We start from the raw sequence: 15,449 nt of genomic DNA, 5'->3' as shown, positions 1-15,449 counted from the left end.
GCTTTCCTATTAAAAACTGGCCACACTAAGCTGGAGAGCACACTGTGGTCAGTTCTCTAGCTATGCTGGGAACTCACTATGCTCTCCTCCAATGACCAGATTTGTCCTGACATGCCCCCCCCCCCCCCCCCCTGCACAGCCATTCACTGGGAAAATCAGTGTGCTGCTGCTTCTTCTCCTCCTAGCACCTATGCAGCTGAGAACAGAGGGAATGTGATCACTTATAAAAAAGGGAAAATATATATCTATACAAAAATGTTTTTCCTTTTTATTTAAAACTGAATGTTTTTACAAGGTGATCGTTTACCATCACTTTAATATATTTAAAATGTAATTTTCTTAGGATGCCTTTGGCTAATCCACACCTTGCTAAGGTCTATAGCAGACTTTCCCAATCTTTTTACCCCAAAGGGGTCCTTAAAATAATTTTCAGGTCTCAACAAACCCCTGCTAAAACGAATTCATGTAGGGTCCAGTGGGAAAACTCCACTTATATTGGTGGCTATTGGGAAGGACGCTTCTCTTACAATGATGGATACAGAATGCCACTATTACAGACGGCTAAAAAGATTATTGGTAACAGGCAGTGCCAAGTGGCTTTGGCCCCAGAACTATACAGGCAGCATCAAATGGCATTTAGCAACCTCTGGAGGAACTCTAGTTGAGAATGACTGGTCTAGAGGATGTAGACAAATAAGCCTGCAACCTATCTAAAAATAATGGGATAAAAAGTAATTTATCATTAGCATCTAAAGTATCCTTTATGTTTATTTATGATATCTTACATGGTTTGCCATATAATAAGGTTTTTGTCTATCACCTTATTCAAATTGCAAACAAAGCATCATGAACTAGCCTGATAGAACCGTACAATATGTCTATATTGGTATAAGGCCTACGACACTTACTGAACTCTTCGGATATTTTTATGGAGGACTACAGTAAGTCAATGACATCTCTCCAGGATACAAATATTTTAAATTGCATTTAAACCCACCCATATTGTGAAACTACTAAAGTCTTTTTGTTCTTTTTCTTTATGGAGCCTTGGATTGAATGCTTTGCTCTTTTGATCTGTGGACCAGTGCTATGCAAAGATAGTTCTGCATGCCAAGCTTTTATTGCATGTTGTCTTTCCTTTTTAAATAGCTTTTTAACCCATTCCCTTGACTTTCAGGTTGAGCAGGTTTATTGTTTAAGTGCTGTTATAAATATTTTTGCTTGCTATTTAAATATACGCATGTGTCTGCCTATTCCATGCTTATTGATTAAGTAGACCTGAATCCGCCATTTTGCCTTGTTCCAAAGCCCCTTTTAAAGACAGATTTTACTTACCTGGGGTACAGATGATTTCAATTCGTTTTATTAAGAGGCATCACCAGTGTACAAATCGAACGTTGTCAAACGTAATGGCATGTGTTGAAGTACTCTTTGTCATATAAATTTACCTGTAGTCATGTATTATTTATCCCTTCTATTTTATATGCCATTATAATAAGTATTATGGCAGAGAAAGCTTTTATGCTCCAAGTTATTGTACCTCTTCTCATTTCTTGCAATCTTTCAGGCAAATATATCCATACTTTATCCAGATTTAACATAAATCTTTTTTTTTACCATTAGAAAGAAAAAAAATTACAGTGAAAAATTGCTGTATTGCCAATACTGCAATATAAAGAGATAATTCTGTATTAACGTTGGATTGAAAGAGTAAAAACATTTTTAAGATTTTGTTTCTGTCTGGCATTATTTTTCAAAATAGCATTGTGATTGAGTATAGACAGTGATTTTAGACACAGTACTAACAAGACAATAATATAGAGTGTTCTTGGCGGCAAGATATTTGTACAAGCCCTGGGAACATTTGCTACTAATACTTTGGACACACATAATTTACAGATCTGCATTGGTTAGGGCAGTGCTTGGATTAGATTAGGGAAATCTTTCTCAACCAGGGTTCTGTGGAACCTTAGGGTTCCTCCAGAGGTTGCTAGAGGTTCCTTGAGCAATGAGCAATTTGTGCTTCTCAGATAAGTAACCACTGACACCAATAATCTTTTTGGCTATTTGTAATGCCCCATACACACGATCGGACTTTCCGACAACAAAACCGTGGATTTTTGTTCGAAGGATGTTGGCTCCAACTTGTCTTGCATACACATGGTCACAAAAATGTTGGCCAACAATTAGAAATGTGGGAAAGTGGTGATGTACAAGACGTACGACGAGCCAAGAAAGAGGAAGTTCAATAGCCAGTGTGGCTCCTTTTGCTTGATTTCGAGCATGCGTGAACTTTTGTGCGTCAGACTTGTGTACACACGATCAGAAATTCTGACAACAAAGTTTTGTTGGCGGAAAATTTGAGTACCTGCTAGGCAACATTTGTTGGCGGAAAGTCAGACAACAAATGTTCGATGGAGCATACACACGGTCGGACTTTCAGCCAACAAGCTTACATCCAACATTTGTTGTCGGAAAATCTGATCGTGTGTACGGGGCATAAGAGGAGGATTCTACCAAATGATCACAATCGTAAGGAGCAGTCTTCCCAAGGACCATCACACTTATTTACAGTGAGCTATAGATATACTGTAATAATTATTAGCAAGGGTTCCTTGAGATCGTAACATTATTTCAACTGTTCCTCTGTGTAAAAAAAAAAAAAAGGTTAAGAAAGACTGGATTAGGGTTACATGGGTGGTTTAAAATTAGGTGTAAAGAATAAAGAAAGCCTATTATATCCCTGCACAATTCAGAACGAGAATATGTTGGCAAAATCCATAAGGATGGGTCTCCAACAGTGGGCAGAAGTATGTTAAAACCATCAGTGGATCCAGAGATACAACCAGATGAACATCTCAGCTGTTCCTTTGCAAGCCTTACTAATGGTTAGTTATGCCGCGTACACACGACCGGACTTTACAGCATACTTGGTTCGGTGGACTTTCTTTCCGAATGAACGGACTTGCCTACACACGATCAACCAAAGTCAGAGGGATTCGTACGTGATGACGTAAGACCGGACTAAAACAAGGAAGTTCATAGCCAGTAGCCAATAGCTGCCCTGGCGTCGGTTCTTGTCCGTCAGACTAGCATACAGACAAGCAGACTTTTCAACCGGACTCAAGTCTGTCTAAAAGATTTGAAACATGTTTCATTTCTAGGTCCGTCGAACTTTTGGGGGAAAAAAGTCCGCTGGAGCCCACACACGATCGAATTGTCCGACGGACTACGGTCCGCCGAACTAAGTATGCCGTAAAGTCCGCTCGTGTGTATGCGGCATAAGGGTACCCATCACATTAAAAAAACAGTAAAATGGCTCAAAAAGTAAGCGGGATGGGGCAATGCTTAAAGTGGTTGTAAACCCTCTCATATACCCAGTGAAGTGAACAACCTCAGATGATACACAGAGATGAAACAAAATCCTCCTACATAAGTTTTATTTGTTTATCTACAGTCTTCTCTTCTCTACACCTCTTCAAAAGGGCAGAATCATGTTAAATTTACAATATTTTGTTGCGCTAGGGGACGACAGCTATGGATAGGGGTGAGCAATATACAAAGGGATAGTAAGTTATATAAAAAATTAAGAATAGCTAATTAAAAGATATAAATTAAATAACAGTCATGTGTGAGTTACAATACATTTATATGATAAAAATAATAATAGTAGAAAATGGTAAAAAAAGTCCAGGGATGGTGCTGGGTTGATGAACAAAAGTCCAGGCATAAAAACTGGGATGAAATGAGTGGAGGGGGGGAGGGGGAAATGCAGAGTATAGGTCTATGACCTCAGGGGGAGAGATGCAGATACAAACACAGGAGGCAGCATGCTTGAAGGGCAGAATTCACCTTTGGAGGGAGATAAAAAGGAAGAAAAGCAGCGCTGACCTAAGTGTAGTACTGTAGCATAAACATTTATTACAGGTTAAAATGCACTCACTCAGAGTAAGGTAGATACAGGCACATCAAGTAAAAAATCCATCCGGGAGGCTGTGTGGTGGGCAGCAGGGCTCCACAGGGGGCGATCCTGAATGCTGGAGTGTGTTACACTTGTCTCCTTGTCCCGTCTGACGGCACCGGTGGTAACCAGTGTCACAGGCTGGGTTGAGACAGGCACAGCGTGGATCGTCTGTTTAGTTGTATTTCCCGGGTATCAGTGACGCTGGGGGCGTGCACGTGTTCGGAGCATGCGTGCTCCTTCATCAGGCCTGATGAAAGACGCACACCCCCTCCACACAGGAGCAAAGGAAGGATACAGAGCTGTGTTCTGAATAGACAAACTGTGTGCTGAGCTCCCTCCCCCATCACAATTATATATCATATAATTCTCAGAAGTGAGACATGCTGATAATAGAGGAGCAAAGCACCAGAGAGAAACAACGCAGCGTCCGGCCGTTAGCACAATGAGCGCCACTCATTTTTTGCGGTGCTTTAGCGGCACTTTTCGGCCACTAGAAGGGTTGCTTTTCGGCCACTAGCAGCCGAAGAAGGGGGTTAAAAGCACCCATGTTGCGGCGCTTCCAAATCGCTTTTCAAGCTGGCCATTCATTTCATTGCTGCGCTCCCAAACGGCCCCAAAGATGCTGCTTGCAGGACTTTTCCTAACGTCCCGCAAGCGCATCGCCCCAGTGTTAAAAGTCACACTGATATGAATGGGAGGTGGTTTTCAGGTGTTATTTAGAGGCGTTATATTCTAGCGCTAAAATCAAAGTAGCCTTAGAGCTTTGGGGAGAGATAAGTAAACACTACAGTACAGTATGTGAAACACTACAGTATGTGCTTAGTGCACATTTCGTGACTGAGGTTTACGACCTTTTTAATTTTCACTTTACGACCACTTCAATTTTCACAGGAAACATCAACATCTCTGGATTTAATGATTGTTTTAAAAAGGTATTTTCCTTAAGGTAATGTCTGCTTATGCATTTTTTTTAAAAATATATACCCAACGGGAATTGGCCAGGTTTGTGACAGCTTTACTTCAATTATGAGATCACCAGACGCTTCTGTGCTCCCAAGCTCCAGCTTCTGTCCTCTGCTGTGGGTGTGCCAAGAGCTGGTCGCTGGAGCCTGTTCCTGTTCTGTCCAAGCAATGTACAAAGGACAGAAGCCACAAAGTGATGCTGTCACCTCGTTCAAAAATTTGCCTATAACGTGTTTTCACCCATTCGACTAAGCCTGAATAAGTATAATGCATTAGTGGGGTGGATCTCTAGGTGGGGATTCTCAACATGCACTGTTTGGCTAAATAAAAATCTTTGAAGCAAAAGAGTATATGACCTCCATCTTTTTGTGCAGTTTTACTTCAATGTTAAAATGTTGATGTTAAAGAAGTTGTTCACTCCCCGCCTTCCCCCCCATTAGGTCCCCCCTCTTACCTTGACCACTGGTTGTCCTCAAAAAACATACCCAGAAGACCAGTGACTCTAGCGTTGTCTGGTGTAGCCTGTTGCTCTGCCACTGCATGCTGGGTTCCGTGCTGCCACCTTTTATACTGACTTAATCAGTATTGGGAGTAATTGGGTGTCTATTTGTGATCTTGAATGGAAAAATGTCATCAGCACACCAAGGATTCCTCAGAAGGGCATAAAGCTTTATTTACATGGTCACACGGTACACATACGGCAACGTTTCAGAGCCACGCAGGGCCCTTTCATCAGACTCTTGCCTGACGAAGGGGCCCTGCGTGGCTCCGAAACGTTGCCTTATGTGTACCGTGTGACCATGTAAACAAAGCTTTGGACCCTTCTGAGGAATCCTTGGTGTGCTGATGACATTTCTCCATTCAGATTGTCGGTGGCCTCCAGCTTGTCATCATTACAGCACCCAGCATTATTAAAGCCATTTCCATGAACGTGTGCGTAGGGAATATTGTGATTGGAATTATTTTGTGATCTTGCACCCAACCCCCTGATGCCATGCCTCTGCACATGCACAGTGTGCCTGATACAGCCCGGTGCATGCTCAGTGCGCCAGAGATAGCCCTGAAGCCCCCTGGGATGTGTGACATAGGAAACCCAGGAAATGGGAGGGGGTCATTATTTTTGCCTAGGTAAGAAATGCCAGAAGTGTGGGGTCGGGACTCACAGATTTGGTAATTTTGGCGAAAAAAATGTCAATATCTTATTGTTTTACAGGAATAGAAAATCATAATGTTTCTTGAGGGTGAAGGTCCAGTTTAGGTTTTAGGGCTCTGGTTAAGTGTGAAGGGTTCATTTTAAGGGTGAGCTAAAATGTTATGTTTAGGCTAAAGGTTGCAGTTTTGTATCGATGGTTATAAAACTTCCTGCTGATTTGGGGAAAGGGGATCTGACGAGTCCAGCAAAAGCAGCTTATTGCCTGTGCCACAGACTTCTATACAGGATCTTGGGGTAAATTTTACAATAAACCACATTAAGACATTTCACACTTAGTATTTAGTAGTACGTTTAGTGTTATCTGTAGAAACTATTAAAAAGAACTCCCTATGAAGCCCAAGAAATCTAATCCATCACATCACATACATAGTGCTTACTGCTCAATAGATCGCTAACTCTCCACATTTCATCAAGGGATGCAGGGCCTTGCTTGCTGAAATCCCAAACAGTCACCAGATGGTATATATTATCAGCATATGAGTTTATTTGATTCATATAAAGAAGATTTCCTTTAGCAGAACATACATTAAGGAGCAGTAGCTTTGGCACTTTTTCTTTGTTTTATGCAATTTATAATCTGGAATTCCCATTAACGGGATCGAAAACAGGTTTTGTGGGAGGTTAACTAGGCAGCACATAGAAAGGAACATCGTAAAGCACATTTTTTGAAAAGGGCTGCATTTGTTTGACCTGTATCCTTTGTGTGCAGGTGCTAAAAACCGTGCACGCTTCCTTACAGCAAATGGTTAAATTGCTCTTCAGTCGTATGATGGATTGTGTAACTTCACCCACTGAAGGATACTTGGCGCTGTCTGTTTTTAATTCATAGCCTTTAATAAACTTGTTAGACACCTATGCTCTGTATTTAGCCGATCTACGCTGCTACAATGCTACCTCTGGCAGTGATCACTCCTCTCTCATCCATTCGAGTGATTTACTCACACTGTAGGCATTTTACATTAAGCAAGAAAACTCGGATATATTCCACAATGCATTAAGTGTAATGTGATAACCCGATCCAAGTTTACAGTTATTTATCATTTACGCTTTCACTTTTTTTTTTTTCCTTGCAGCACAAAGCAAAGATTGAAGTCATGAGCTTGGATCTGGCCTCTCTACGCAGTGTGAAAAGTTTTGCTGACGCATTTCGGAACAAAAACCTGTAAGTTTATACTGGAAAGGTCTCACTGCTGTTTTCTCACACTCTAACCTGCTACTTAAAAGAGCTGTTTAGATTTTTGATAGCTTAACTTAGAGTTAAATCACTGAAAGAGCATGTTAAGGTTTTTCCTAACGTCAAACTTTCCTCTCCCCAATTTTTTTTTGCCTTGTTCTTGTAGTGAGATACGGAATAACATCATCACCAGACAGCTCAGTTCCTATTGACATATGCACACCCCCAGAACTACATCTTCTTAGTCTTAGAGCCATTTCCTTACACACAGTTTGTGGACAGGCTCTTGGAAGTAAAGTAAACAAGTAGAGAGGCGCCACTCAACTCACATATTTGTGAAGTATGAAGGCACATCTGCGTATACAAATATCCCGAGGGATGTTATCGGTGAGCCATCAGATTATTCCACTCGGCTGCCATAACACATGCAGCGCGCATGCTCAGAAACGCATCACACTTTGGTGACGTCATTGCCCCACGTCGCCCTGCTATCTGCGCAACAAGCCTAGTTTTAGGACTATTCACCCGCATGACCATTCCTACCATCAGCAGTGACCAGCAAGGATCCCGTGCTATGCAGCGCTGTGAGCGGAGGAATCTGGCGGCTTACCGATAACATCTTTTGGGATATTTCTATACACAGATGTGCCTTTATACTTCATAAATATGCGAGTTGAAGTTTGGATGTTTTTAAATAAATTGTTTTACTCCTACACTTAGAGGCGCCATTCCCCTTGTTTACTTTCAGTTGTGCTGGAATCCAGCTTCTATTCTTACGTTGGTGGCAGTCCTCCAAAAATATGGACTCCTACTTATCTTTATGATATATGGACTTTTAATGCACTTTCTACATACCCCTTTGGGTTTATGAGAGAAAAAATTGTATTTGCGCTTGTTCCCTTAGGTTGGAAGTAAAGGCAGCAGCAATTAGAGGTGCACCGCATGGAAATGTTGGTACCAAAACCGAAAATTCAGGATGCACTTAGCCGAAAACCGAAACCAAAAATTACAGTTTTTAAAAAATATTTATATATTTTTATATATTTGTATTGTATTCGACTTTTTCATTAATATCATCAATTTAAATTAATATGAATTTATTGTTGGCCATTATTGGCACCTTTAGTGCAAGAAAAGCTCAAGAAAATAGGATTTTTTTGTCATACTTACCTGTAAAATACTTTTCTTTGAGTAAATCATGGGACACAGAGTCAGGCTAATATTCATTACCTGCTGGGTTATACTTCATCTCCAGGTGAATGGACACTGGTAGACCAAAGGTCTTTAGACAGGAAGTGATCCCCTTTATGACCCCTCCCATACAGGAAGTACTTCCGTTTTGTAGCAAGCACTGAACCCTCAAAAAAGAGGGGAGGGATCTCTGTGTCCCATGATGTACTCAAAGAAAAGGATTTTACAGGTAAGTATGACGAAAAAATCATACTTTCTTTTTCATACAACATGGGACACAAAGTCAGGCTAATATTCATTACCTGCTGGGACGTCCCAGAGCAATAGCCTTGAGGGGAGGGAGACACCCTGCCATACAATAGCCATCAGAACTTGTACACTGCGGCCGAAAAATGAATCCTCGGCTGCTCGAACATCACTTGATAAAATTTTGTGAACGTATGCACTGAAGACCAGGTAGCAGGCTTACAAATCTGAGCCACAGATACCTGATGGCGAAAAGCCCAGGAGGTTCTTACACCCCTGGTAGAATGAGCTCTCATCCTAAAGGGAGGAGCTTTACGTTTTAGACCGTAGGCCTGAATGACCCATTTGACTTCCAATTGGCAATGGAAGCTTTGAAAGCTGCCTTTTGGTAAAACAAAAAAGGAGTCTGATCCTCGGATCTTCATTAATCTAGACAAATAAACCTTGACTGCCTGGACAACGTCCAAGGAGTGCAGTCGTCTCTCTTCCGCCTAACGAGATTGAGGAAAATAAATGAAAGGCTGACACCGCTTTTGGCAAAAAGGATGGAACAGGTCATAAGATGATCAAGTATGGTTCCCTGCATGAAAGGGCTGCCACCTCCGACACCCTTCTAGCTGAGGTGATAGCCATCAGGAAGGCTAGCTTGTGTGACAGCAAGTCTAATAGAATTTCCTTGATAGGTTCTAATGGTTGTTTCTGTAACACAGACAGCACCAAGTTCAAGTCCCAAGGACACCTAGGTGACCTAATGGGGGGAAGCAAGCATGTTGCCCCCTGCATAAAGGTTCGGACCAGTGAATGGGAGGCTAAAGGCCTTTGGAAGAATACTGATAGGGCCGAAACTTGAACTCTGATTGTACTCTAAGCCAATTTGATTTTCACAGCTGACTAGAAAAGAGAGAATGCTTCCAATCACGTATTTCCGAGGATGCCATTTTTTGGATTCACATCAAGCAATATAAGTCTTCCAGCGCGTATAAAAGATCTTCCTAGTGACAGCTTTTCTAGCATTCACTAGGGTAGACACCACTGGTCCCGAGATGCCACGGTTCTTTAACACCCTGGCTTCAATTGCCATGCCGTCAAATTTAGAGACTGTAAATTGGGGTGGAATAAAGGACCTTGAGACAGTAGATCGGGGCAATCTGGAAGCGTCCATGGCCCGTATATTGTCAGTCTCACAATCTCCAGGAGCCAGGGCCTTCTGGGCCAGGCTGGTGCCACCAGAATGACTGGAACCCCCTCTCTCCGAATCCTGCGCAACAAATGTGGAAGGAGAGGGATCGGAGGGAAAGCATAAACCAGTAACTGGCTCCATGAAAATACCAGAGCATCTGCTCCGATTGCCAGAGGATCTCTTGTTCGGGACACAAACTGCTGTAGTTTGTTGTTGAACCTGGATGCCAGTAGGTCGACCTCTGGCCATCCCCAACATTTAAAAATTTCCTGGAACACCCCCGGATATAGAGATCATTCCCCCGGGCAGATTTGCTGGCAGCTGAGATAATCTGCCTTCCAGTTCTCTACTCCTGGGATATGGACTACTGATAGAATCGGCACCTGTCTATCTGCCAAGACTAGTATGTGGTTCACCTCCTTCAGAGCTGAACAAATCCTGGTACCGCCTTGGTGGTTTATATAGGCCACTGCAGTGGCATTGCCGGACTGAACCCTGATAGGGCAGTCCTGAAGCTCCACCATCCATGACCGTAGGACCAGTTGTACTGCCCGTAATTCCAGGACGTTGATGGGCAGGATCTGTTCTGTCCTTGACCATTTCCCTTGAGCTGTGAGCCCCTCTAGGGTCGCTCCCCAGCCTGAGAGACTGGCATCTGTGGTCAGTATTCTCCAAGTTACCGGGAGGAAGGATCTTCCCTTTTGCAGGTTCTGATCCTGGAACAACCAGTTTAGGCTTAAGCGTGCCCGGGGAGCTAAGAACATTGGATAATCCAGGACTTTTCCTCTCCTGTTACAAGCCAACAAGATGTCTTGTTGTAGAGACCTGGAATGGAACTGGGCATAGGGCACCGCCTGGAAGGAGGATACCATCCCCCCTTGAAGACTCATACAGAGCCAAATGGAGGGTTGTCTGACGCACCTGATTCTTCAGGGTACAGAACCTTGCGGGTGGCAAGAATACTCTTGCTTGGACCGTATCTAGGATCAGACCTAAATACTTTAGACCTTGAGCTGGTTTCAAGGCTGACCTTTCGGTATTTCCGACCCAGCCTAAGCTTTTCAAATACAGCACTGTGCATGTTATCCTCTGTTCTAGAGCCTGCAATGAGTGATCTCTGAGCAGGAGGTCATCCAGATACCCAAGCACCAGGATCGCTTGGACCCTTAAAAGAACCAGTACTGCTAGGACCTTTGTGAACACCCGGAGAGCTGTAGCAAGCCCGAAGGGTAGAGCCACAAACTGAAAATGACGTTCCTCTACTGCAAATCGCAGGAACCTCTAATGAGGCTGAAAGATGGGTACGTGTAAATATGCATCTTTTATATCGATGGAGGCTAAAAAGTCATCCATCTGGAGCAAGGCCTCAATTGAGCAGACAGACTCCATCCGAAAGGACTGGATTAGTAGATTAGTTCAGGGATCTTAGGTCCAAAAATGGGCCTTGTGACCCCGTTTGGCTTTTAAACTGTAAACCAGGTTTGCTCTTTCGGATACAGGAACCTGTACAATCACTCCTTGATGCACTAAATGATGTAGTGCTTGAAGCAATAAGTCTCTTTTTGGAGGATCCAAGGGAACGCTGGATCTTAAAAACCTCTGAGGGGGAACCCCCCGCAACTCCAGCTTGTAACCGCGAGATATAATTGAGGTGACCCACCCGTCCTGAATTATTGATCTCCAAATTACCGCAAAGAATAGCAGCCTTCCCCCCACTCGATGGAGTGGGGGCATCAACTCAAAAGGAGGGCTTGGTGCTGGGTTTAGAAGAAGTTTGGACCCAGGGCTTTTTCTGTCCCTGGCCTTGCAGCTCGCCCCTGTTGGCGGTGGAACTGGCTTGGCGCTGAGACATTTGAGAAGGCAGTCCCTGAAGTTTTAAGCGAGGGACACCTGGTGCTTTTCTACACAGAAAGTAGAGAACTCTTCCCTCTGGAAATCTTTTGGATATATTTGTCCAAATGATCATCAAATAAACGTTCCCCATGAAAAGGGAAACCTGCCAATAACTTTTCACAAGGAAGCTCGGCTGACCAGTTCTTAAGCCAAAAATGTCTGTGCATATGTACAGACTAGAGAGCCAAACAAGAAACCTGCTATATTGAATCATTTTAAGGTGTCAACAGCAAAACACTGCGCTCGAGGAATATCTGTCTCATTTTCAGGCAGATCATCCTCCTGGTTAGGTCTATCAGGTCGTTTGACCTGATCCTTTACGGACTGGCAGATACCAATTGCTGCAACAGCTGGCTGAATAGCTGAACTGGCCAAAGAAAAGGAAGCCTTTAATAATGACTCCAATTTCTTGTCAACAGGGTCTTTCAAGCCCTGTGCATTATCTACCGGACAAGTTAAGTTCTTGTTTAACCCCTTCCCGCCGAGCATACGCAGATGTGCGTACTCAGATTTCCGGGGTTTTCCAGGCATCATCCCGGTACCGTTGTTTAGAGTCGGCGATCGGCTATCCAGATATAACAACCGAACCTAAAAGCCGCTCGGCTGTTATACCGGAGCAGCGGAAGGGGACATCCCCCCCCCTCCCGGCGCCTCCCGCCGCTCTTACCGGGCCTCCCGTGCCATCAGGAGGCCCGGTGACCAATCCGGCGGCTGGGGGCGGGCTGGAATGAAGCTGTGGGCGGCTTTGTTCCAGCCTTCTCATTGTAAACGTGGAAGCGACGCCATGACGTCACTTCCCGTTTACTTGGCTGCCAAAGGCGCCGGTTTTAAAAAGATACACAGTATTCAGAATCGCCGTTTTCTGTGAAGTGCAAAGGAGGGATCGGGGTTCTTTTAGACCCCCGATCCCTCCATAAAGAGTACCTGTCATCACCTATTACTGTCACAAGGGATGTTTACATTCCTTGTGACAGCAATAAAAGTGATCAAAATTTTTTTTTTTAAACAAATTTTATAAAAATAAAAATAAATAAAATAAATAAATAAAAAAAAAAGCGCCACCGTCCCCGCGAGCTCGCGCAGCAAAGAAAACGCATATGGAAGTAGCGCCCGCATATGTAAACGGTGTTCAAATCACACATGTGAGGTATCGCCGCGATCGTCAGAGCGAGAGCAATAATTCCAGCCTAGACCTCCTCTGTAACTCTAACCTGGTAACCGTAAAAAAAATTTAAAGCGTCGCCTATGGAAATTCTTAGGTACCGTAGTTTGTCGCCATTCCACGAGTGCGTGCAATTATAAAGCGTGACATGTTTGGTATCTATTTACTCGGCGTAACATCATCTTTCACAATATACAAAAAAATTGGGGTAACTTTACTGTTTGGATTTTTTAAAATTCATGAAATTGTCCCTTTTCCCAAAAATTTGCGTTTAAAACACTGCTGCACAAATACCGTGTGATATAAAATATTGCAACAATCGCCATTTTATTCTCTAGATTCTCTGCTAAAATATATATATATATATATATATATATATATATATATATAATGTTTGGGGGTTCTAAGTAATTTTCTAGCAAAAAATACGGATTTTAACTTGTAAGCACCTAATTTCAAAAATAGGCTTAGTCATGAAAGGGTTAAGATAGAGACTGCTGCATCTATGGTTGGCATGCTCCCTTTTTTAACAAACTTTTCATCCATGGGATATAAAAAGGGAAGACCTCTTAAGAGGAACAAAGAGGAACAAAATCCTTTAAAGATGTTCCCCATCAGCATACACCGCCTGTTCCAGCAGGGGGTGTAGGGGGAAAGCCTGTGTCGCCTGAAGGGGCCTCAGGGATCCCAAGAGGACCAGGGGGGCTCAGTCACCTCTGCAAGGGGCAACTTAAACGAACCATTTCAGTCAGGATGAAAAGCCTTTGCGACTGAGAGGCAGACATCAGCTGGATATCCTTTTGTCCAGATTGCTTAGAAACAGACTCATCTGCCAGGCCCTCAGTCCACAGAATCCTGAGCTTTTTAGCTCTTCCCCATTCTCAAACCATTCCTGCTCCAACTAGGAAGCTCCAGGGAGGGCGATCTGTCACGCTTCTTGCCACCCTGTGGGATGGAGGCAAACCTGCCAGCAATCCTGTGCTCTAACCTGGCTAGGGCCGAGGACAATTCATCCTTGGTGATAAAGGGTAAAGCAGCAGCGTTGACTGTAGGCACAATATCAGATAGGTGCAGCGGCTCAGATTGCCCGGAAGCCTCTGGTCCATCAGGGGATACAGCACTAGGCAGGGCTGGTGTAAGGGTTTTGACAACCTAGGCGAAACCTCATTTTGCAACCCCCTTGGCTCTGCCCCTGACTCCACACCCTTTGCCCTGCCCATGTATATGGTGAAGGTGGCAGGGGAGATGTTTGCGGTGCCTCTCCATGATTTTTATCTGCCGTGGTCTGCAGGCCCGCACCTGCACCTCTGGACCTGGCCTGAAGACAAATAGTGGTGGCACTGGCTCGCTTCCTCACAAAAAGCCACAAAAAGCCACAAAAAGAGAGTACTTGGGTGTAGTATTAAAAACACCTCAAAAAGGAGACCCTTTAATAGGGCTCACCAAGTCCCTATGCAACAATCCTACTAAGCAACTTAGCCTGCCAAGCAACACTTGGTGGCTCACGTGACCCGGGTAAGAAGAAATGAATCGCTGCTAATGCATGTTCAGAGTCTGCTCTGTGTCCCACAGCTGCCTTCTGGAAGCACCGCATGCTTGGCATATACAGCTTAAATAAGCTGGCTGTGCACCGGAACATGCTGTGCATGTGTGCTTGTGTGCTGTGCATGTGTGCGCATGTACGTACGTGGTCCCAGTGGCTGTATTCGCGTATGACGCAAATCCTTGTGCTCCCAGATAAAGTTTACTGCGCATGTGCGGCAAAGCCACATGTGCCATGGCCGCCAAACAAACTGTTAAGTTCAGCGGCGCTTTTGTGAATGCACGTGCGCCCTGGTCACAAAACAAAGTCCAGCGGTGCTTCTGCGAATGCACGTGCGCCATGGCCGCCAAAACAAACAACTGCTGAGCACAGCTGCACTCTTGCGAATGCACGTGCACCATGGTGAACCAAGGCAAAATCATACAGGTAAAAAACAGCCAGATTCAAGCAAAAAAAGGTACACTTTGCAAACACCCACAGCTAGCCCAAAACTCCCCCGTATGGTCACCGCACACAGTTGTCCAGCCTCTAGCTAGCTTGACTGATTGTTACAATCACTGGGACATCCCACAATAATAAGTAAAGGGGTTTCACTTACCTGTCCAGGCGCAGGGCAGCTTAGAAACTAAAAGCCCAAACTTCACCCATCATGGCGGGTTCCTGTCACTTGAGGTCCTTCAAGGACTGGGTACCCTTTTCATGTTTAGGGTCCACTCCCTTGGACCTGTACAGCACCCTGCAGCGTTAGCGTTGTGGTGTACAGGATTCCACTTCACAGGGTCCAGCGCTCAGAGGCCGCATTACAGGCATAACATTGCAGGATCTTAAGTCTTCTTTGCAAGGCTCGGGTACCATTTATCTAAGCATATAATGCCTGTGTCAAATGCATCCGATCGGTAAATCCCTCGATTAATTTAAGA

At 44.0% G+C, this 15,449-nt stretch overlaps 1 protein-coding gene across 1 annotated transcript in view; it reads left to right on the top strand.

The window, feature by feature from the left end:
- Positions 1-15,449, top strand: part of WWOX (WW domain containing oxidoreductase) — a 1,355,656-nt gene that overhangs the window by 305,139 nt on the left and 1,035,068 nt on the right. The window contains exon 7 of the mRNA XM_073605546.1: positions 7,214-7,302. Within this exon, the coding sequence (XP_073461647.1) occupies positions 7,214-7,302 (89 nt within the window). The remainder of the gene's footprint in view (positions 1-7,213; positions 7,303-15,449) is intronic.

The sequence above is a fragment of the Aquarana catesbeiana genome, linkage group LG11 (genome assembly GCF_042186555.1).
Source record: "Aquarana catesbeiana isolate 2022-GZ linkage group LG11, ASM4218655v1, whole genome shotgun sequence".
NCBI lineage: Eukaryota > Metazoa > Chordata > Amphibia > Anura > Ranidae > Aquarana > Aquarana catesbeiana.
The sequence above is the reverse complement of the archived record's forward strand: the minus strand, read 5'-3'. Positions and strand labels throughout refer to the sequence as shown.